Source organism: Rosa chinensis, chromosome 3 (genome assembly GCF_002994745.2).
Source record: "Rosa chinensis cultivar Old Blush chromosome 3, RchiOBHm-V2, whole genome shotgun sequence".
In the NCBI taxonomy this organism is placed as follows: Eukaryota; Viridiplantae; Streptophyta; class Magnoliopsida; order Rosales; family Rosaceae; genus Rosa; species Rosa chinensis.
In genome coordinates this window covers 44536225-44560340 of record NC_037090.1, presented here as the reverse complement: position 1 = coordinate 44560340, position 24116 = coordinate 44536225, and the positions used below count along the sequence as shown (strand labels likewise).

Genomic DNA, 24116 nt, shown 5'->3' with positions numbered 1-24116 from the left:
TATTCCTCAACTGAAAACGTCTTTCTCCTTTATTCCCCAATTGAAACGTCTTTCTCCTTTATTTCCTAACTGAAAACATCTTTCTCCTTTATTTCCCTTCTTCATTGCTTGGTCAAATATCTTAATGCTTTATTTTATGACTCCATCATTGCTGTTTCCAAGAGTTCCACCAAGCATGTTTCCTACAACAAGCAGGAGAATATCAGAATTTTCTAGAGAAAATAAAGGGAATTAAAATGTAAAGACCGCAAAAACAGTCGACAGTGAGGAATCCTGATCTAGCTAGGATTTTTCATGAATTTTACTTTTTCCGGCAATTTCACTCCAAACACTCAACAAGTCTCTCAAAATGAATTAATGACTCAAAACACTAAACTAAGGGACAAACAAGGCTAAAATGGGGCACATATTCAATAATATCGTCACACTTTTTGCTCCTATCATGATGATTCTTTTTGTAACTTAATTTTTGAAACTTTGGAGTGTTTTGATTTTTATAATAGATGCAAGTGTTTTGATTTTCAGTTGCAGCTTCATTGCTGCTTTATTTCTTTGTATGCTTCTCTAGGTTGTAGCTATTGATTCCTATTAACAGACATGGAGAGAGATAAGATCATTAATGTTCCATGCACTACACTAAATTTAAAATCATGTTTTGGATTCTCTAATGGTTACTGATCATCATTCTTGCAAGTTATAAGTGGCTGCCCTCCAACTCCACCGGTAACAACCTGCTTTCGTTAGATTTTTATTAACTTTCATAAACTTTATACATTCACTTTGATACTTAGATAATAGAATCAGATATTTGTTTGATTTTGCATTCTATCTTATGAATGTTTCTTTTTGGGTTAAATACTTGTTACTCCTCAAACTTTTCCCCGAAAAACAGTTTAGTCCCTCGCCTTTGAAATTAAACTGGATAGTCCTTATTCTCTCTAATTCTCGCACAACAAGTCCACGACAGGCCCAAAATGACTATTATACCCTCACTTCCTCTTTTTATTATTTTTCTCTATTTTTTTTTTATTTTTCTCTCCTTTTTTTCCTTTTTTATTTTCATTCTCTCTCTCTCTCTCTCTCTCTCTCTCTCTCTCTCTCTCTCTCTCTCTCTCTCTCTCTCTCTCTCTCTCTCTCTCTCTCTCTCGGCCCAAGTCATTTTGGGCCAGCATGGCCATAATGGTCGGAGTTCTGATGACTCTGTTCTCCTTCATGTTTCTTCTCCTCCTCTACGCCAAGCACTGCAAGCGCGGCAGCTTCGTCGTCATAGGAGGAACCACTGACTCCAGATCTCCCGGCGGGGTGGGTCTCCGTAAAAACTCAGGAATCGACCAGGTCATCGTCGATTCCCTCCCGGTTTTCCAGTTCAGGTCGCTCAGGGAACACAAGGACGGCCTCGAATGCACAGTCTGCCTCACCCGAATCGAGCCCACCGAGGTCCTCCGCCTCCTCTCGAAATGCAAGCACCCCTTCCACGTGGAGTGCGTTGACAAGTGGCTCGACGCCCACTCGACCTGCCTGCTCTGCCGCTGCCGGGTCGACCCGGAGGTCCCTCGACAGCTGGATCTGGTTCCAGAAAAAAATCGAACCCGTGGCCGCCGCCGGAAGCCAAGAACGTCCGAGAAAAGACAGCCTCCTTTTAAGCCACGACAAAACGAGGCTGGAGCAAAGAATCATCGTCTCCTCCCCCAGATCAAGCAATACCGGCGATGGTGGGTTCCACCAACGATGGAGCGACGTACAACAGTCCGATCTTCTCTACCTTCGCTCCGAGATGATCATAAGCGAGAACGGACTGACACGTCAGAGGCAGGAACAAAGATGTCCTTCTTTGACAGGTTCTGGTACCTCTCGGGAGGCAGCAAATTAAGCAGATCATGGTAATTAGGGGGCAGCTTTGATTCCCAAACCGCATCCAATGACGCCGCGCCGCGGAACGCCCGGTTGAACCTGGACAGGTTGTAAATCTCAGGCGGAGTCAGGTACATGAAAACGCAGGAGACGCAGTTCTCTGGGATGTGGATGAAGATGAACCCAGTTCGATACGAACTTGGGAGAGAGAGAGAGAGAGAGAGAGAGAGAGAGAGAGAGAGAGAGAGAATGAAAATAAAAAAGGAAAAAAAGGAGAGAAAAATTAAAAAAAATAGAGAAAAATAATAAAAAGAGGAAGTGAGGGTATAAAAGTCATTTTTGGCCTGTTGTGGACTTGTTGTGCGAGAATTAGAGAGAATAAGGACTATCCAGTTTAATTTCAAAGGCGAGGGACTAAACTGTTTTTCGGGGAAAAGTTTGAGGAGTAACAAGTATTTAACCCTTTCTTTTTTATGTTCAATTTATTCTGATTCATTCTTCTTCCCTTTTATTTTAATATCTAATTTGTTCTGATTCATTCTTCTTCCAGATTTGTAGGTGACTATTTTGAGCAACAAATCAACTACAATAAAAAAAGTGAAGTGGGTCTGCTCATTATTTTCTTTCATGCCTTATTTTTTTTTATTATTGTCTATAGTATTTATATTTCAGTATGCATACCGAGCACATTTAATGAACATCGATTGTTTTAGCTAAAAGCTACACACCAAGTTTGATTTGAACTTATTGATTATGGTGAGAAATTTGGGTAACATGCTTTAATCCCGTAGCCGAAAAATTCAAAAGGGATTTATGATCTCCAAGGCTACTGTAAAGGCAACTACACCAGAATGAGCCTGATCTATAATTTTCTGATTCGATTGAGAGTATGTGTTTTGCCTTTTTGGCCGGCTCGCCATTTTGCCTGGGTTTCTAATCTGTTCGGGAAGCTTCTCTTGAACGCAGTCATCCAGTGCAGTTTGGACGTAGTTTCCAAAAAAAAAAAAAACGCAGATATCCGTCTTCATTGATTCATAGTATCAGGTGCATGCATAAAGCTCTTAGCTACAAAGGTTGGGTTGAAAACAAATAGGAAAGGTTGGTTTATCAAGTTTCTATGCTAGATTTGATATAAAATTTCTGATTTTGATTTATGGATTTGATGTAAGATTTTCGATTTTGATTGTAGATCATTGGGGTAGGAAAAAGAAGATGAGAGATCCAAGATTTTGGTTGATTTTTGGAGGAGGGTTTCAGTTTGTTTTGGAAAAGGTTGCTGTTAGGATTTTGATAGAGTTTGGGAGAAAGCTTTCAACAGAAGAAGAGATATATGTTTGATTTGGGTTTTTTTTCAGTTGTCTAAAATTGTGGCTTTGAATGAGTTTTTTGTTTGTAAATTTTGTGTATTTGTATATTAGGATGTGAATGAAGGTAATTTGGGTTTAAGTTTCGATTTGAATGGAGATGGGAGTGAAGGGTTTACAATGTATAAGATTTACTTCCATTCCCTAGACAAGCTACCAACGCACATTGCTTAGGAATACTGTACTTTTGATTTTGCCCCATCTTTTCTATGGCATTTTATTTTCTTGCCCCTAGCTGCTGTGCTCACCATGGGACACCTGTTCTTTTGTTTGTTTTCCATGGACCCAGCCACTGCTTTGACCCATGTGTATTGGTAGTTGATCGATATGCTGATAGAGAGAGGGGGTGAAGAGTACCTGTTTAATAGAGAGATAGAGAGAGCGCGGATAGTCTGCATGGTCGAGCCTGTAGATTTGAGGATTTTTGTCTCACGGATTTGGGTAAGGTTTGCTGATCATTTTTTGTTGCTTTCGCAGCCAAGATAATGCTTTGCGGGTAAATTCAGGTTTCCTTTTGTCTAATTTCTGTTTTGTGTGGTTTTACTGCAGTTGGCAACTGCACAAGGATTCCTCAGCCGCTCTAATTTTTATTCATCAATAATGTTTTACTATTCAGACTTCAGAGACCTAGATTTTTTTTTTTTGATTGTTTCTCTGTCTCCATGCTCACCATATCTATTCTTGGGTATTACACACCCAATTTGTTTATATGGTATGAAATGAAGTACTGTGAGTATGAACATTGTTTATGTGATTTGTTTGTGCTAATTGATTGATCTTTGTCAATGTTTGGATTGAAAGACCAATAATATTCATAGGATCAAAAATTTTGTGTGTTTATCTAACTAAAGCAAATCAAAGAAAGTAATGAGACTATAACTTCAATGGGACAGTGGAAAGGTGAACGAGGAAAATGATGAACAACGGTGCAAGAAAAGAAATTAAACACTCCATGCTTGGTACCTTTTGTATATTTAGCACAAGTAACAAAAGAAATCTCTTCACTTTTGTTCTTGCTTTTTTCCACTTTTTGCTGATACTCAGTAATCCAGGGTTTTTTTTTTCACCTATACTGATTTATAGTGCAATTCTATTTTCCTTCAAGACCTTGGTTCCCAAGGAAAACTTTACTTTTCTAAGATCTTTGTTCTTTGTCAATATATAAATTGGATTGCAGAAGAAAATAATTAGAATGCCACAAAAAGACTAATCAATTGATACTTCTTGAGCATAACTTAAAGTATTGGGTGCATTTTAGTTTAATTTTATGTATGATCAGCATGATGCTACTACGAGTAAGGGTGAGATCATCTTTAATTTGTGTGTTTGCTTTTGTAAAAATGTTGGCACTACTAGATTTGTTATTCTCTGTTGCATGTATTTTTTTAATACCATTCTATAGTTGTCAGTGTACTGTCAAAGTATGATAGCTGAATTGGTGAGTTTCTATACTGCTAATTGGCTTTTGCCTTAGAACGAATAATACACATATAAAAAAGCCTGCAAATGCTATAGTTTTCCTTTAAAAATTTTATGTTTTTCCTTTCATCATCCTCTCAAATTCACTTTTTTTTTTCTAACAATCTATATTTCAGTTGCTAGCTGCCTATTAAATATTCATACAAGATCTGAAAGATATGCTGCAAATATTTCTAGCAAGTGCGGTGAGACTATTGAACAAATGGGACGTCCCAGTATTGGTTATGACCAGACTAAGCTTACAAATTATGCTAATTGTCTTTGGATATCGAAGCAAGTACATTGCCAGAAACTGGATAAAATTGCCACAAGGATGACCTATTAGCAAATTGGGTTGCTACTGTTGCTCTAGGATTGATTTCCAACTTCCAAGGAAATGATGATCAACAAAACTACAACCATCCCAACAATCTGATCATGGCTTCTTGGGCTCTAGTTCTTCTGGTGCACCTCGGTGGTCCATATACCTTTACTGCCTACTTGATGGAGGACAATGAACTTTGGTTAAGGCACTTACTAGGCTTAGTGGTCCATGATGGAGTAGCTTTTTATATCTTGATATGGACAGCTAGCACTTACCATCTATTGTTAGTTATACCAGTGTGTGTTGCTGGAATTATCAAGTATGGAAAGAGGACTTGGGTCCTGTGGTCTATGAGCAGTGAGAAGCTTGCTGACTCCTTGCTTTCACCTCTTTATCCTGAGAATGATTATGCTAATTTTGTAGAGAAATATACCGCTATAAAAGTTTGAGGTCAGGAGGTCGGGTTTTGGAGTACACTTACTAAAGTTAGTTCTCAAAAAGTGTTCTTTTGTCTTATGAATTCAGATTTTTTTCATGATTCCAAATATTATCTTGCATGTGGATGTTTAGCTATATCTCATTTGAGTCAATTTTTTGTATGCTTTGAATAGCTTGAATCCACTTTTAAGTTTTGTATTGTTTATCTTTGAATCTCTCTTTGTTCATTTCCTCTGGTCTAGAAAAAGATGAGCAAAACAATGTTCTTTTTTGGTTTTTCATTTGCAATATTTTATCAATGTTAGAAAAACTTAGAACAGTGATTTGAATTTGTTTATGATGTTGACATTATAGGTTCTTGAAATGGTTGTTAGATTAGTGAAGGTGAAGGATGATATGTATGCATGAATTAGCTATCCTTTTTACTCTGTAGGTATCAGCAACCTAACTTCTAATCTACGGTTAATATATCTGAATTAATATGCTATATGAGAGTACATACGTAATGTATTTTGTTTTGCTTTGTTGGTTATGATATTTGCTCAAATTTGAAATGAAAGTCTTCTTCAATTGTTATATCCATGACTAACGCTTTCTTACTTTCAGAAGGAACAATGATCTACATTTTGGGACTTTGGTCAAGGTAAATGGGTGCATATCTGACTTTGTTGCACTGAGTTTGACTCAGAAGTTGTGCTTTAATTTGAGGGGTGATTTTCAGGCAACAACAATTTTGATATCTAGATAAGAGGATCTCTTGTCTCACCCTAATGGAGTTGAAGCACAACCTGACACATTTGAGTTTGAAACACTTGCAGTTGATATGGCCCCTCTTAGTACCGGTTTCTCTCCTGATAATGATAGATATGATCTAGATTATCCTATTCAAGGATTTTCTTCTATTGCGGAAGCCATTGAAGATATTCATCAAGGCAAGGTTTGTCATCTTTTGAGTTAAATTCTTAGCTTTTGATGGAAATATTACTCTCTATTCATGCATTACTTTTGGGAGTGAACAATGTAACAGCTGGTTAATTAAAAAAAATGTTGCAAATAATAATTGTTGTAGACGATGAAGATCGAGAAAACGAGGGAGATCTTATGATGGCAGCATCCTTTGCAACACGAGAAGCTATGTGTAAGTATATTAGGTTGTTTCCATTTAACACACGTTTTCCCAAGGATGCTAGGAGAGCTGAGGTTCAAAAGGTTTAGGAGAGTATGTTTCTCATTCTATTCCGACAGTCCTTGAAGATCATATCAGAAAGCAGATATCAACACTCACTGATTTTAGGGCAAAGGTAATTTGTATTTCCATATTAATTTGCATATGATTGATTAAAATGATTTCGAAATCAGATTTGCATTAAAATGTTTTTAAACTTCATATCAGATAAAAGATCATGATTGATTGCGTGCAAGATTTTGTTCAACTAACTTTCCTTATTTCATTCCTTGCGTAAAGGGATTTGATTAAGGGGGAATCTGTTCCCCTATAAAGGTCTTTGAAACTATTCTTCTTGGTTAGAGTTTTTGGTGATCTAAGGTATTGTTCTCTTTGTGGTGCATAGTTTTCACAAAGTTTTCTGCAAAAACTCTCTCTGATTGTTATCCATTTTCCATGCCTACTATGTCATTTGCATACATCAGTCTTGAGATCAGTGAGTCATTGATACGAAGGAAGATTGGAAGATCGGCTCATCTTGGCTGTGATACTTGGTTGATAAAAGTTAAATCAATTATAAATCAAGTTAACTGTGTTGCTAGTGAATGTGATTGTGTTAAACATCACTACTTGTATACTGTAAACTTATTGATTCATAGTGGATTTATTTCTCGTGTTGGCTACGTTAAAAGCCACAAAGTGAGGTTTCCTCAGTGGAGAGGTTTACAATGTGTTAACAAGTGCTGTGTTATCTTTGTGTGTGATACTTAATTACAAAGCAGTTTCTGTCGTTATACATATATATATATATATACATACATCTCGTTCTATCTGGTATTTTCACTATGACTTTTATTGTCAAGCACGAAACCGGAATTGTTTGTGTGAGCATGAAAGGAGAAGACTTAGAAAGGTTCCAACTTCCGTTGATGGTGACACAAAATGAAGAAAAACTATATTTCTCAGTGGTATGTAGTAGGTTTTCCAATATAAGCTAAAGCAAGTTGCATATTGAGATAAGAGGGATCAACTATTCATCTATAGACTATAGGTTTAGTCTTTTCTTCTACCTATGAAAACTACTTGAAGAAAAACATGTGGACTATATGATTATATTTAAGCTGCTGCAATAATATTGTTGAAATGATTTTGCAGACCAAATAGTTACTAAACTAACAACTTTATTGCGTCCAAAATTCAAAAGGAAAAGAAACCCACAGCATCGCTAGGGGCTGATACAGTAGTCTATTTCTGAAGTCCTCCCAGACACATTTCACAGATATATAGCTGGCATATCTTCAGAAAGTTTTGAAAGAAGTTTGTTGCAATCAATACAGAGATCATTATGACGACTACAGAAATTACATTTACTCATCTGAGAATGGAGATGAGTTTGACTTCAAATAGAGATCAGTTCTTGCAAAAAGTGGATTAAGTGGACATAACTGGCTGCAATCAATTTATGAAATTTGATTTAGATGGATGCCTGCCTATATGAACCATGTTTTCTCAGTTGGCATGTCAAGTAGTCAACGAGCAGAAAGTGCGCATTCCTTTTTTAAGGATTATGTTTATGATCAAAATTCTCTAGTGGACTTCATGGTTCTGTTTAATTGGGGTTCTTTACACAAACGACATGAGGAGTTGGTTTCAAATCACATTGACATCAATCCAAAGCCTAGATTTAAGTGCCCTATTAAGATGGAAAAGCAAGTGGCTGATATTTATACACAAAAGTACTATTACATATTTGAAGATCGGTTGTGGAAGAGCTACAATTACAATCTTGAGGTCACAACAGAAGATGAAGCTAATTGCATACTAAGGTTATGCTTGAGGATCATGAGGATGGAAGAGCCTGGGTCATCATCTATGACAAATCAAAAGATTTTGCCTCATGCAGGTGCAAATTATTTGCGTGTGGGAGTCCCATGTAGACATGTTTTGGCATTCTTGCACAAAATACGTCAAGTTCATAATTGTTAGATCAATACATTTTGAAGAGATGGACAAAATCTACAAGATCTAAGGTTATAATGGACAAGAGTGGCATGAAGAAAATTGTTAGGAAGTCCTTACTTGAAAAACATGGTCTAATGTTCCAACAATATTCACATGTAATTGATAGCGTTGTCTTAAGTAAAGAAGCAAGTTAATTGTTTCGTGAAACAATGGATTCTTTTATTGAGAAGGTTGGGCCACTACTTGCCAATAGTAGCAGTGAAGGTGTGGAGTCTTGTGCAAAAAGAAGTTCAACTCATCAAACTACTTTTCGTGCACTACGCCAATAATACGATCAGACTACAGTTTTTCGGTATCGTCTGATGACCTTCTTTGCTGTCTGCTGAGTAAGTGCTGTTTGATTGGGGAAGAGGGGGGGGGGTTGGGAGCGTATCAGACAACATCAAACTTTTGTCATCTGAAGAAAATTTGGACAAGAGCATGAGCAACAAACCTGTTATCTGAACATAAGAAAAGACAATAGACAACTTAAAGTAGTTGTTGTTCAAAGTGAATTAAGTCAACAAAATCTAAATAATAGGAACTTCTGAGGTCATTAAGACAACATAACTTACAGTGTAGCATTGTCTGTTAAAGTTTCACTCTATTTTTTCTCATAATAAACTCTTGTGTGTTGTCTAGTCAAACAACAAACGTCTACGTTTGCAGTTATTGAAGGTTATTTCCAACCATGGTTTTCCTCGTATGATGTACTAGTTAATGAAGTGAGATAATAGTTTCTTTGTACTCTTTGTTGTTTTCCTTTGTTTCACATAATAGAATATGTTGCATTGTCATTGTGTTTTACAATGTTAGGCAATAGAACTAGCACTAGTCCATAAAAGTTGATAGACATCAGTTGAATACTGATATCTATTTCAGTTAGCAACCGATGTCTCGTTAAGTGATGTCTAATGTAACAATATTAGACATCAGTGGAAAACTGATGTCACTAGCATACTTAGACACCAAAATTTTGAGAGAAACCGATGTCGCATATATGTTATTTCGATGTCGAAACACAACTTCAACATCAGTGCTTTGTGTAGACCTAATGTAAAAAGTAAAAACAAGATCAGTTTCAAAGTTACATATGATCTTTGAGATGAATTCAACATCAGTTTTTTGTTAGTTCGTGTTTATGAATCCAAATGTACACATCACAAAATGACTTGAAATGTGATGCGGTATGGTTTTACATATTATTGATATTGCTCATATAACATAAGAGACTAACAAAAGAACATTAAAAGTACCTGAAAATTGAAAAGCAACGTACTTTATTAACACCAAATATAAAAAATACAATAGAGGGGGACATAAGGCCTGACCTCCTAGTACAACAATATATAAACAAGAACTACAACTACAACTACAAGAACAAGCATAACGGAAATCACTGAATATTTATTGACTAATTCTATGATACTTGATCTGCCAAAAGCTAAACACATAAGCACCTACAATGAAATAGTAGCTCTTTCCATCAAATCTGCTGATCTTTTGGGGATTGCACAAAGATGTCGTCTTTCTTATTCTGCAACTATTCAAAAGTAGTTCATCAATGTGTGCAATATATGAAAATGGACATGAATGGTCAGTAAAGAGGTAAAAAACGAAAATAGGTAGGCAAAACTGAATTCTGACAAAACAAAAAAAGACCATTGAGCATGCCAATGAGGCAATGATGACAACTCATAGTAAATGTTATAAATATCATTTTTAACATATATAGTTGATGGAACTGAAAAAGCTCTAAGACAGACAAATATTAATTACTTTAGTATCAATCTAGTTTGGCCTTGCAACTCCAAAGATTAGCTTGAAATTTAGAACATACTTCAGAGTAGATGTTTATAATAATTAGTACCTGGAGTCGTAAGTTCATAGATATTGATCAAGCCACCTGCAAGAAAAAAAATCATATATTATGAAGAAACATTAGTCTCTATTGATTAATAAAAATACAGAAAATGAAGCAAAGAAGCACAGAAAATCTCCAACTCCAGAGCATTGCAGTAACACTGAATCAAAGAGCCCAAGCAAATTACATGTACAAAGAAACTTGAACTAGAAAAAATAAAGATCCTTCAGCAAGTTAGATAGATAGGACATTATAAAACTCACCAACTTATTGCAGTTTCACTTTGTTTGGGTTCAAAAGTCAAATCCATCTTGTCCTCTATAGAACTTTTAATTGCCATCACTTGTAACAATCTCTCCTCAATTTTATTGCTACTTGCTGCTGGTTATGCAATATGTTAATAATCTGTAGTATCCTTAATATACGCTGCTGATCAATAAGATTATGTGCATACCAAAAGCAAATCAGTTAAGTCCATACCTACCAAATATGGTTAACTAACTACCCAATAAAGTGTCTACAATTAACCCTTGACAATATTCTTCACTGTGAAAACTAAGGGATAAATAGCACCCCAACGTCATCATCTTATTGTCTTCCAACCAATCTAGCTTGTTAGAGTCAATGAAGAACTAGTCATAAGAGCACAACTGCTGAGTAAAGTATAACATTACCAAACAGTTCAATGCCTCTGTAATAGAAATAATTCAGATTATCTAAGAGTTCGCAGTTGTGAGGATGGATAATATACATCTTGTTCGATATGGTCACAATTTGAACCTACAAAATGTAAACAAATGAGAATATGAATGCCCTCTTACCAATCTAACCATATATAAAACAAAAAGACAGAGTATTAGTTTGTTGCAGAAATAGCAATAATCCAAGCAACACAAAATACAAACAAAACAAAAATATGAAATCTAGCACATTGGCCAATTTATCGAGACAAAAAGTTAAAAAGTGTGAAGCATTTGCAAATTGGAAACAAAAATATTTCCGTTTTTCAATTTATCATACTACTAGAGCAAATTGCCAGATTAATTAAGGATATAAGTTCACCATAAACTAAACAATTATAGTCACATATTCAAAAAATAATGTAAATTTGAACTCATAGAGAAAGAAATTACTTGTAATCGATAATCAAAGAGAAATCATAGCTTAGGTTCCAATTGAAAATGGCATTTGAGAGGAACAGATTAACCGTTACCTAACAATTAAGAGGTCAAGGCCTAATATACATCAACGTCTATTAAATGAGCAAAATTTGAGAAAAAGATTAAAAACTACCTGAGATGCAAACTCTAAATTGGAGTGATGGTGACCCATTATGTTTGGGCGATCAAGTTCGAGGTAATAGGTTGAAGCTTGAGCCCTAATAGACCATCATACATTTGCAGCTTTTGCACAATGCAACCATCTTCATGCAATATGAAGTTAATGTGATACATCATCTTATCAAACTAAAAGCAAATAAGGGAAATCAATTGATGAAATGCTAGTGCGAGCTTTAATTTATCAAAAGAATAGCTAGACATGTGAAGTAGGAGAGTGAAATTGAAGAATGCAACCCACCAAGTGAAACGCACTGTATCGAAGACAAATAGGGATTCAAGTTGGGCAGAAACGCAGAGTTCTCATGCCCAAAACCAAGACGACCCTGATGGCCTTTACCGCAAATACAAACCTTGTTGTCGACCAATAGCGAAGAGTGAAACAACCCACAGGAAGTGTCCATTTTACAAGATGGAGTCGGAGAGTCTGGGCAAAAAGATTAGAGAGAGAGAGAGAGAGAGAGAGAGAGATGTCAAGAGGGTGACAGATTGAACCAATAACCAGCGATGGAGGGGATTACGTCTAGATTTTCTATGATTTGAGAGTGGAAGATGGAAAGGAAGTAGATGGAGAGAGAGATTACGGGTGTCTTGCAAAGGAATGGGGAGAGAAGCATCGTGCGGTGGAGTAGTTTTTTTTCTTTTCATTTGTGGTCGTGATATGCGGGAATTTTAAGCGAGCTCTCCGCATTTCTAAAATTTCCCGCAAATTTTTTTTTAAAAAATATTTTTTTTACATTAGTCCCTGTAAGGCATGATGTTTATAATATTGTAAGACATCAGAATTACGAGAATATGCTGTTAAAGAACTTACGACATCAGTTCTATACTAATCTGATGTGTCTTAAGTGATGTCTATTAATGGTTTTGTAGTAGTGTAGTTTAAAAGATATTGTTGTTATGTTGTACAGACAACAGCTTTTTCATTTGATTTTTTTGTGGTTAATTGTCAGATAATGGTTTTCTGGTGAAATTGCATTGTCTAAGATTGGATAATAAGATATACATTTTAGATATTGTATCTAACAAAACCCTATCAATCAACGCATCCACAAACACATCCAATATTAATACCAAGAGGTTTCCATTGATTCCGACAACAACTACAATAAATACTAAACATAAAGACCAAAAACATTAGACTTTCTGGAATCCAAGATAGGCCAAAAGCATAGTAATAATAACCACACTTTTCCTTCTTCTTTTTCTTCTAATTTTTTTCCTTCTCTTTGTCAACTTCCTCTACCTTTCCTTCCATGTGTGTAACTAGTAACTTCCAATCAGCCTCCATTGCTCCTGCATTCAAAATTACAAAGTAATGTCTTAGAGGAAATAGAGAAACTAGGAAACTAGATGAAGAGATTCAATTGGGGCATATTCTTTCAGTTGATCTTCTGCGACAATCAGCAAAGGCTTTTGCCTCTGAATGATAGAACATAAGGTTTCTAACCAATTTTATCAAAAGCAAAAACTAGCAAATATAATCAGAACACTTATGACAAGTAAATTAAGTGAAATCTACTAGACTCATAATTAAGCCTAACTAAACTCAAATGACAAAAGACCTTTAGGTGCAAGTAGCATGCAAGAAGTAACACATGAAACTAAAAATGTTTTAGAAAACAAGCAGTGTGTTCATACGCCTATGACGGTGACATTGTGCTTGGAAAAGTGTGCTACAGCAAAAAAGTAACCTTCATTTGTTATACTCATCAAGATTCAACACAAAAACCTTTATTATTTCACTTATTTCCTAACAGAGCAACAAGAAAGATTGCAATTAACATAACATTGTACATTTCCATTATTAACAAGAAAGATAAAGACTTTCTAAGTAAAAGTGGAAGCTACCCTATAAAAATCAAAAGCCTCTACCTTTCTAAAGAATACCATTTCAATTATTTCTCAACATATAGTCCAACTAGAAAGATAACAAAGAACATAAAGTTGTTACCTTTCTTCAATAAAAACCCCAAAGGATGAAGACTTTCTAAATAAAACTAGAAGCTAGAGTAAATATACTTGAAGAGACGTTCATTGAAAATGTTATCAAGAGACCAACAAAACACAGTCACAACCAAAATATTGGGTTTTTTTTAGGCTTTTTCCTGTGTGAACCTTCCATCATATCCTTGTCTAACTCAAAGTCTCTTACTTTTCTTACCTGCATTCAAAACAAAGCATAAATGACTATGGAAACTTTCACAGAGCATAAATGACTATGGATTGTACGCCAGTAAGATTTAATTATAAATATTAGTCCTTTTTTTGTCCCAAAACCAAATGCCAAAACCATCAGAAATCAAAATTATCAATGTGGTTCCCCATTTGTTTCCCACATTCTCTCATAAACCAAAGCATATAATATAAGACCCCGAAAATTCGTTATTAATTCCTAAATGTTTAAGGAACTATTAAAGTGTTCGTTATTACGATTCCGTGATTCGATGGTGGAGCGGAAATTATTTCGAACTATTAGTCACTCGAAATGTTTCGATTCAAGAGTTGATTTTTTGTACATTTCGATTTTGTGAAAACTTCCTTCACGAAAGTCATAGAACGCATCGATACGAGTTCGTACATATGTGGAACGCGAAAATTGGAGTTCGTATGAAGAATTTATGGCCTTTGGAAAAAGTTTCCATTTTGGTTAAATAGGAAAAATCCGAAAAAAAAAAAATCAGAAAATTGAAAGTTTCCAAACTCGACCTCGATCATCTTCTTGCGCACATCACCCATTTAAGGAAAGTATTAAATACTCAAGGAAAATATAATATGGGAAATTGTTTGCTTTCTAACGTTTCACATGGTCAACTTCTTTCTCATGACATAGATAATCAACTATACAAATTGTAACTTGATTCATTCGAATGATTGTGGTTTGAATTCTTTGTTCCTTTTGTTTCATCTTCACCATTGTATATGTTAATGTTTTAGGTTATATTTCTTTTAATTTTGCATTTACAAAATCTTAAAATCCCCCTTTTATGTTTACATGTTTATATATGTTCTTTTGTGTTTTATTTTCGTAAATTATATATACCTTATACATGCATTAATTCTTTATTTGTTTATACAGGTGTACCCTCAATCGCCGACTTGAACGATTCCTATTTATTCTGTACTAATAACTACAATTTACAGGGTTAAATTGCGTGCTACTTTTAGCATATCAAAGGTAAAACAGATTTTGAGTATTTATATAATTTTCTTTTACAATTTTAAACTATTCCAGTTTCTTCTCAATCCTCATATTGTTCGTCACAACTGAGGCTTGTTTACTTTGGGAATAGCATGGCCAAACTATTTCATTGAATATTTCTTATTTTGCAAGAAGCTAAGATAACACACAAATTAATATTGAACTTAGTAGTTGTAAAAACTCAAGTTCAAACAAACTTTGGCAAGGTGTGATCTCCACAAGAGATTCAAGAGTGCGTGTGAGTAAATCAAAGTGCTTGAACACCAAACCTTAGTTCATGCTTAACTCCTAGATTGGCAAGTCTTTCACAATCTGATCACTTGTCATTGTGCTACCAAAAAGCATGAAATCATGAATCAAATGCTTCAAAGCCATATTAATTTCCTTGCACAACCATCACAGGAATTAAACACATGCATGCAATCCTCACACTATAATTAAGATGTAATCCAGCTAAACTAAACATGCATCTATACTACATGAACGAATCACACAGAATGTATATGTAAAGGTAACCATGCTCTATATTTGAGGGAGAAGTTTAGAGTTTAGCATACATCCCAATAGCTTTATGGAGTGATTCAAAGTGAGTGTGATCAAGGGGTTTGGTCAGCAAATCGGCTAACTAATAGTACAAAATCAAGTTCAAGAATATATTTCTTAACCAAATCACGAATGAAATGATATCTAACATCAATATGTTTAGCACAAGATTGTTAAACAAGATTTTTAGATATATTGATTGCACTTGAATTGTCACAAAAAATAGCTAACTTACATTGGGTAAGACCATAATTCATGAGCATATGCTTCATCCAAAGCATTTGTGTGCAACAGCTTCCAGCTGTAAAATATTCTGCTTCAGCGGTAGAAAGAAAAATACAATTCTACTTCTTCCTATGCCATGCCACCAGGTTGTTTCCCACAAAGAAACACCCACCAGAAGTGCTACATTGGTCATCCAAGTTCCCTGCCCATTTTTAGTCTGAGTAACCTAGAACTTCCGTGTTAGTTTCAAAGGTATAAAAGTTACCAAAATGAGACGTACCTGAGACATTGAATGATTCACATTACTGCCTCAAGATGAGACATTTTGGGATTTGCCTGATGTCGAGCGCATACACCTACACTAAATGAAATATCTAGTCGACTCGTAGTAAGGTACAATAGACACCCTATAATGCTTCTGTAGAGTGTTTGATCAACACTCTTTCCATATTGATCTTCACTGATTTTCATGTTGGTGCTCATGGGTGTGGGAGCAACAGTTGTTTTAGAATGTTGAAGTTAGAAGTATGAGACACATATGGAATCCTCTTGCTAGGTATAATGAAAAAATTTATTATAACAGATGCAAAAGAAAGAGTATAATCAAATGCAACCAAAAGCTAACATAAAAGTTATAACTTGTTAATCACTATCACGAGCACTTAATCATCAAATGTAACTTGTTGTGCCTTGGTTGTTATTTCTTAGGTTTATTCTTTGAGTCATGGGGCCGATCAAGAACATTTTTGTTGTTCACGTTGGCTGCATCTATTTCTTGGTTTGCCTTCATTTTCTTTGGAGACCTATGCAAACCTTCATCAATATCGCTACATGCTAGGCTGTCTTGATTTGTCTTCATTTTCTTTGGTGTACGTTTCTTGCTTATAGTTTTTTTGTAGTGATCTTTGTCTAGCTTCCAATATTGTTGCGTGATTGGTTGTCCGGATGCTTCAACAAGGTGAGAGCTATGTGCAAACGCTTATTTACAGAATGATATTGCATGCATGGGTTTATTAGAATTTGTATAAATCAATCTTGAAAAATTACATGTTGGAATTGAGATAAAATAATGACCTTGTCCCCTGCTTTGGATGCATTCTCATAATCCTCCGTGAATTTATTTATAAAAACACCACAACCTAATCCATTTTGTTGTATTGGAACACAATCAGGATATTAAGAGAATGAATCCGAATCTCATTATTAAATATCATATCCAGGGTCTTCAGCTGCGTCATAAGAACCGAGAATGTGTGATTTTGAAAATATGTACATATAATCTAAGATAATAACAATGATGCACAAAATTTATTACCAAATGATATACTAGATCATCTCCTATAGTCTTGCATGTGCGACTTGGGCAACTATCCCATATCTCAACCTCCTTGCTTACTATTTTAACTACCATCAGGAACCAGTGGTTTCCTCTGATATAGTTACATATACTTATAGATATTGGTTGAAGACAAATTGGCCAACAATGTCAGGACCCGCCATGAAATTTCACCCTGAAATTTGAGGTGGTCCTGCGTGGCCTAGGGCTGGGATTTTAGCCCGGAAACCCGGAACCCGACCCGGAACCGGCCCGGGACCGGCCCGAACGGTCCGGGCCCTTAAAATTTTTTTGTCAGTTTTATAAAACCCGGCCCGAAATCATTATATAACGGGCCGGGCTCGGGCCTTAGATTTAGAAGAAAAAAAAAGCCCGAAGGCCCGAATCATGTATAATTGCATAGATTATTTTATCTTTTTTTTTTGTTACAACTATTTTATTCTTTTCTCTCTTCTTTCTTCTCCGTTCTGACATTCTCCTCTTCTTTCTCTTCTTTCTCTTCTTTCAAGAGAATCCTATCTCTTCTTGTTCCCTCTCTCCCCCCTTTTTTATTTTTTTCTTCTCTCTTCTTATCTTCTTCTTCTTCTTTTCCCATACGCCTCCTTTCTCTTTTCTTTTTCTTTTCCCTGCTCTTCCTAGTCCTCATTCTCCATCAGATCAATTGTAGATCATTAGAGACCCAGTACCCCTCTCACGCTCCCTCCCTTTGTAATTGAATGGTTCTTGGCTGGTTTTTTCACTTGGTCTGCCACCTTCTCTCTGCATATGTTGAGATTCCTTTTCAACTGGTTTCATCCATCTCTCTTCTTGCTCCGGTTTTTTCACTTAGTCTAAGAACCCTTGTTCACATCAATCAATAAACTGATTATTTTGTATACTAATTGCTTATCAATACGGATAAACCCGACTTTGGAATTTGGATGGTGGTGGTTAGGCGGCTTTGGGGGGCGGAGGAATTTGGGTTTGGAGCAGATCTGTTCTCAGATCTGGCTTCTTTTTTTTTTTTATAGTTTTTTTTATTTTAAGCCTTTTGGGCCCAAAAAACCCGAAAACCCGGCCCGAAAAAAACGGTCCGGGCCCAACTCGGTCCCAAAACTGAAAAAATGTTATTTAGGCCCGGCCCGAAAATTTCGGTCCGGGTCCGGGCTCTATAAATTTTACACGGGCCGGGCCCAATCCCAGCCCTAGCGTGGCCCACTAGTATGCCTCGACGCCTAATATGCCGAATAGCAACTGATTATACGCATTTATATGTGTGTAATTATATCTAAAACACTATAAATAAGCAAATGTCCAGGTCAATTAATATGTAATTAATTCATTTTTATTTATTGTGTAGGAAATAAGCGGAATTGCGGAAACGAGAGAAAATTGTGCGAAATTGGAGCAAATTGAAGTTTCCAACAAAAAGACGAAATTGTAAATGCAGGTCAACTGTAGTCAATGCCATCAAGAGAGCGGAATCCGGTTGCCCCCAATTGCATGTGCGAGAATGCATGAAGAGATGAGAAGAGAAAAGAAGCGAGAAGACACTACACCACAAAGTGAATCAGACGACACTTATCAGACAACACATCAACTTTCGGAGTTGTCTGAGTTAGTCAGACGACACTTTCCTTAAATCAGTTGAGTTTTGTCTTCTCAACCAACACATAGTAGTTAGATGAAATTTAAAAAAATCCAGACAACAGTTATAATGTATTTGTGTTGTCTGAAAAATTGATAAGCCCAAAAAAATAAATTTTTATTACCCAATTAATGAAACCCTACTCATTTTGGGTTCCCTCCCTCAGGTCAAAAACTTCCCTCCTTTTCTGGCTCTCACTATCCAAAACACCCGCACACTCACTCACTCTCTCATCAGAACAAACAGAGATCACCAAAGACCACTCTCATCATGAATCCTAGCTAGTTAGGAATCGATTATCACTACTCATCAAAGACCACCTCTGCGAATATCACCCCCTCGATCTCTCTCTCTACATCGATCACGGCCTCCTTTTTCGACTACCTCTTTCCACCTCTCTCTCTCTCCACTGCGGGTTTTATCCATAGCGGTTCTCTCTCAATTAAGCCTCCATCTCTATCTCTCTCTCTCTCTCCCTTCCTCCCTATAAGTTCTTCTTTTTTGTTACTTCTCAATCTTATTCAGTTCTTCGTTTTGTCTGATATTGTTGTCTTGATTGGGTTATTAATTGGGTTTTCTGATGTTATGGTTTCTTATTGATTCATGGGTACAATTTTCACAATTCAAAGTTCAATGCTTTTCTAATATTAATGAAGTTTGCTTTAGATTATCTAAATCCCTTCATCGATTTTCATTTTTAAAATTGCCAGATCGTAACAACGCCCAAATCCAACCAAAGTATTGAACTTTGGTTCTTCCTCAATATGCATATTTTTGATCTATTTGGGTTTAGTTTTAATTAAGTTGGGTTTTAGAAATCTTACGGATTGGTATTATGTTACTGTATGTGTTTAGTGTGTATAAAGATTTAGGCTTTGAGATGCCCAGATGATTTTGGTATATCTAAGCTTATGGTGTGTGTTTAGTGTGTCAAACCTTCATGTATGTAGTATAATTTTCCCAATCTGCTTCTCGCTCATTATATTACACTTATATTAATGATTAATTGTCTATAAAAATCTTGACTTCTTTGAGTTACATAGCTTTAAGTTGTGAACTGTGGGCTGGGAAATACATAGGCAATCATTTGCATTTAATTGCTAGACTTGTAGTTTTGTTGATTTTCTTTTCCAATTGTAATTAGTAAAAGTTTACCTCTTCTATAGAGCATTATTACTCATATTTGTAGCAAGTCCTGACATATTTAGTTTACTCTTTATTTAGACCTAAAATTTTATATTTCTGCACTATAGTTGATTAATTTGGCTTGGTTTGTAGGTTGTCATTTCCCTGCTATATTTTCTTTTGGAGACATGAGTGAATAATATCTTTTCCTTGTGCTTTGTTAGGTCTTGCTCCTGCAATTTTAAAAGATTTGTACCACCTCATTAAGAAGACAGTCTCCATTAGGAAGCATTTGGAGTGGAACAGGAAGGATAAGGACTCCAAAGAAGCTTCCACTAGTTTGGAGATAGTACGTTTTCTTTTCTTTGAAGATAATTCTATCTTTCCTTTCTAAACAAATGGATATTGCTTTCATTAGCTCACCTAAAACCTGTAAATGAATTTTATTGCTAAATTTGATGGCATGTCTGATTTATGGGATTGAGTTGTGAGGACCTTAGATGTTACTAATATGGTGATACCTAAAGGGTGATCAAATGGTTTCGTCTCGTGTGTAAAAATGGATGCTTTATGAAAAATAAAATTCCATTAAGAAACATGGCTGGTAGTGTGTATTGCATATAGTGATATGTAGCAGATTTAATGTGTATTTCATATAGTGATATGTAGCACATTTAGTGTGTCAAACTTTCATGCTCTATGTAGCAGCTTGAGACAATGGACTGCCTTATGGTGTAGTGTTATCGTTGTATTTTCCTAAAGGTTGGGCCTGTGTTTACATTACTTTTAAATGAAGGTGACTGCATAAGTTGATATGCAAGCTGATTGCATATTCACATTTGTTTTCAATTTGCATTTATTTTGATATTAGCACTGAGTGATAACATGTTGGTTATAATTTCAACCTTGCCCAAGTTTTTAATTGTTCATCTGTTGTTCTTGATAGGGAAGATTGATACTGCAAGATCTGAGGCTTGAAGAAGGTCAGCTGGGTTGCTAGACTGAATTAAGATTCCTATCCTAAAGTATGTCTCTAATTTTCTTATTTGATATGAACTTATAAATATGCCTCATGCCTTGTAGTTTGTTGAGTTGTCTCTGTGCCTTATGTCGTATATATGCCTTACAATATAATAGCTTATGGTTGTGACTTATGTGATGCATAGTTGGTGTTTGTTTTTCTTAGTTATCCCAAGTTTATCAATGGTCTACATCTGGACACTAAAGGAAAGAGATAATACGTATTGTTCGATATGCTCATGGTATTTATGAGAATGGAAACCTAGTCACTAGTTGTTACATCTAATTTCAATTGGCTTCTTCTGTTTTGTGTTTGTTTGTTTTTTCTTTTTGTCTTGTTTTGAACACAATTTTTTTTTTCTTTTAAGATGGATAAGTCTTGGATGCATGCTGATAGAAGATCACATAAGTATGAGCTAGGTGTTGAGGAATTTCTTAAGTTTGCTTTCGAGAATGCTAGTGATGTCGAAAATATATCCTGTCCTTGTGCTAAATGTGGGAACACAGATGGGACGTTTTCAATTAGGGTCATAAAGGATCATTTGTATTGGAATGGTATAGATGAGAGTTACAAAGATTGGGTATGGCACGGAGAACCCTCTAGGGCAATGATGAATGCCAATGAAGGGCTATCTGAAGCTACTGTAGATATGATAGAAGAGGGAGATGGAGCAGATAATATAGAGTTAGGAGATCAGGGAGAAAATGGGGCTGGTGAGGATGAGCAGTTTTTCGATGCTGGGGAGGATGAGCAGTTTTCAGTAGACTCGAATGACTTTATGAAGTTAGTCGAGGATGGGGATAAAGCTTTGTACCCTGGTTGTACCAAGCACACCAAGTTAAATGCCCTTATACAAACCTATAACCTTAAAGCAAAGCATGGAATGAGTGATACATGTTATTCTGACATGTTGATCATGATCGGAATGTTTCTTCCTGAAGGTAACGAGATACCAGGTTCACATTATGAGGCCAAAAAGACTTTGGTTTCATTGGGAATAGACTATAAAAAGATACATGCATGTCCTAATGACTGCATTTTGTATAGAGGAGATCATGTTGATTTGATTAGTTGTCCTACATGTGGGGAGTCAAGGTGGAAATTAGGCAAAGACAATGTCGAGAAGCAAGGGGTACCGGGGAAGGTATTGTGGTACTTTCCCCCAATCCCACGGTTTAAGCGCATGTTTCAATCGACAAAAACTTCCAAAAACCTAACTTGGCATGCGAATGAAAGGTGGAAGGATGAGTTTATGCGGCATCCGGCAGATGCCCCTACATGGAAGTTAGTAGACCAAAAATGGCCAGAATTTGGAAATGATCCTAGGAACCTTAGACTCGCACTCTCATCTGATGGCTTTAATCCCCACAGCTCTTTGAGTAGCAAATATTCTTGTTGGCCAGTTATACTTGTCACGTATAACCTCCCCCCATGGCTATGCATGAAAAGAAAGTTCATGATGCTAACATTGTTGATTTCTGGACCCAAACAACCCGGAAACGACATTGATGTGTACTTGCAGCCTTTAATTGATGATTTAAAAGTTTTGTGGGATGGGATAGATGGAGTGTATGATGCATTTAGGGGAGAATACTTTAAACTCAAAGCTGTCCTGTTTTGGACAATTAATGATTTCCCAGCTTATGGGAACTTATCAGGCAGTGTTACTAAGGGTTACAATGGTTGTCCTATATGTTGTGAGAACACAAAACCTCATCGGTTATCTCATGGACAGAAAATGAGCCATATTATTCACCGGAGATGGTTACCACGCCATCATCCATATCGAAGGCAAACTAAACAGTTCAACAACCTACCAGAGTTTGATACAGCACCTGAACCTTTAAGTGGAGAAGAAGTCTTAAAAAGGGTTGAGGGTATGAATTGGCCATTCGGTAAAAAATACCCTCCTCCAACTTACAAGGGTTTAGAAGATGAAACCAGACCTTGTTGGAAGAAGAAATCTATATTCTTTGAGCTTGAATATTGGAAATTTCTTCCAATTCGACATAATCTTGATGTCATGCATATTGAGAAAAACGTATGTGATAGTATTATCGGTACATTGTTCAATATTCCTGGAAAATCAAAAGATGGGGTCGCTGCTAGGTTGGATATGGTGGACATGGGTATTAGGACTGCTTTGGGACCAAAACCTGGGAAAAAAAAGGATAAGCTGCCTTTGGCAAGTTGGAATCTGCTTCTAGAAGAGAAGAGAGCAATGTGCATGTCTTTTTTCAACATGAAGGGTCCTTATGGCACTTGTTCAAATATAAGGAGTCTTGTTTCCTTGGATGACCTAAGGCTGGTTGGTCTCAAATCACACGATTGTCATATGATGATGCAGCAGCTACTACCTATTGCTATACGTTCAAGTTTGGAGAAACCAGTCCGCATTGCAATCATTCGATTTTGCCTCTTTTTCAAGGCTATATGTAGTAAAGTCATAGATGTTAGAGAGCTGAAGAAAATGCAAGAAGATCTAGTTGTGACAGTTTGTGAGCTTGAGAAATACTTTCCACCATCATTCTTTGATATCATGATTCTTCTCACAGTTCATCTTGTTAGAGAAGTTGAGCTTTGTGGACCAGTATTCTTTAGGTGGATGTACCCTTTTGAAAGGTACATGAAAACCCTAAAAGGTTATGTTAGAAATCGAAACCATCCAGAGGGTTGCATTGCTGAGTCCTATATTGCTGAAGAAGCAGTTGAATTTTGCTCAGATCGTGTACTTTCTGGTGAAGATACAGTGGGCATCCCAACGGTTGGCATATTTTGTGAAAGCTGCAGCAAACCCTTATCTGGTGCTAATGTTGTATCTATCTTTGGAAGAGAGTTGGAGCTAGCACACCTTAATGTATTACAGAATACAGAAGAAGCAAGACCATACTTCCAGTAAGTATTTGTACACATTTCAGCTACTATTTATTTTTTATTTATGTGTTAACTTCAAAATTTTAGTACTAATAAGTATATTTGTGTTTGTAGAGAACATATGGAGCTTTTGAAGCATATGTATCCTAGGTTCCAAAAAAATGAAAAGTGGCTGACCGATAAGCAAAATCTAACTTTTGCCAAGTGGATAAAGGAGAGGGTTAGTGTTGTAGACAGAAGTACCAATTTTGATTTCAAATGTACACTAGTGATTATTACTTCAAAGTGGTTGTGCATTAATTTATTTATAAAATTTCACAGGTTCTCGAAGAATTGGGCGATCCTAATAATCGTGTCTAA

General features: G+C 36.1%; 2 protein-coding genes across 2 annotated transcripts; both read left to right on the top strand.

Moving 5' to 3' along the window:
* Positions 1–1170: 1170 nt before the first annotated feature.
* LOC112194630 (RING-H2 finger protein ATL43) lies at positions 1171–1884 on the top strand. Its single transcript, XM_024334845.1, has one exon. The coding sequence runs from the start codon at positions 1171–1173 to the stop codon at positions 1882–1884; it is 714 nt and encodes a 237-aa protein (XP_024190613.1).
* A 19365-nt stretch (positions 1885–21249) lies between these two features.
* On the top strand, positions 21250–24116 carry LOC112194629. Its single transcript, XM_024334844.2, has 3 exons — positions 21250–23777; positions 23871–23976; positions 24078–24116. Exons 1-3 carry the CDS (start codon positions 21250–21252, stop codon positions 24114–24116), a joined length of 2673 nt encoding a protein of 890 aa, XP_024190612.2.

Excerpts from the sequence above, each read along its gene's own strand:
- LOC112194630 (XM_024334845.1), top strand. The coding sequence starts at position 1,171 with ATGGCCATAATGGTCGGAGTTCTGATGACTCTGTTCTCCTTCATGTTT.
- LOC112194629 (XM_024334844.2), top strand. The coding sequence starts at position 21,250 with ATGGATAAGTCTTGGATGCATGCTGATAGAAGATCACATAAGTATGAG. Across the intron at positions 23,778-23,870 it reads GAAGCAAGACCATACTTCCA|AGAACATATGGAGCTTTTGA; the intron begins GTAAGTATTTGT and ends TTGTGTTTGTAG. Across the intron at positions 23,977-24,077 it reads CCAAGTGGATAAAGGAGAGG|GTTCTCGAAGAATTGGGCGA; the intron begins GTTAGTGTTGTA and ends AAAATTTCACAG.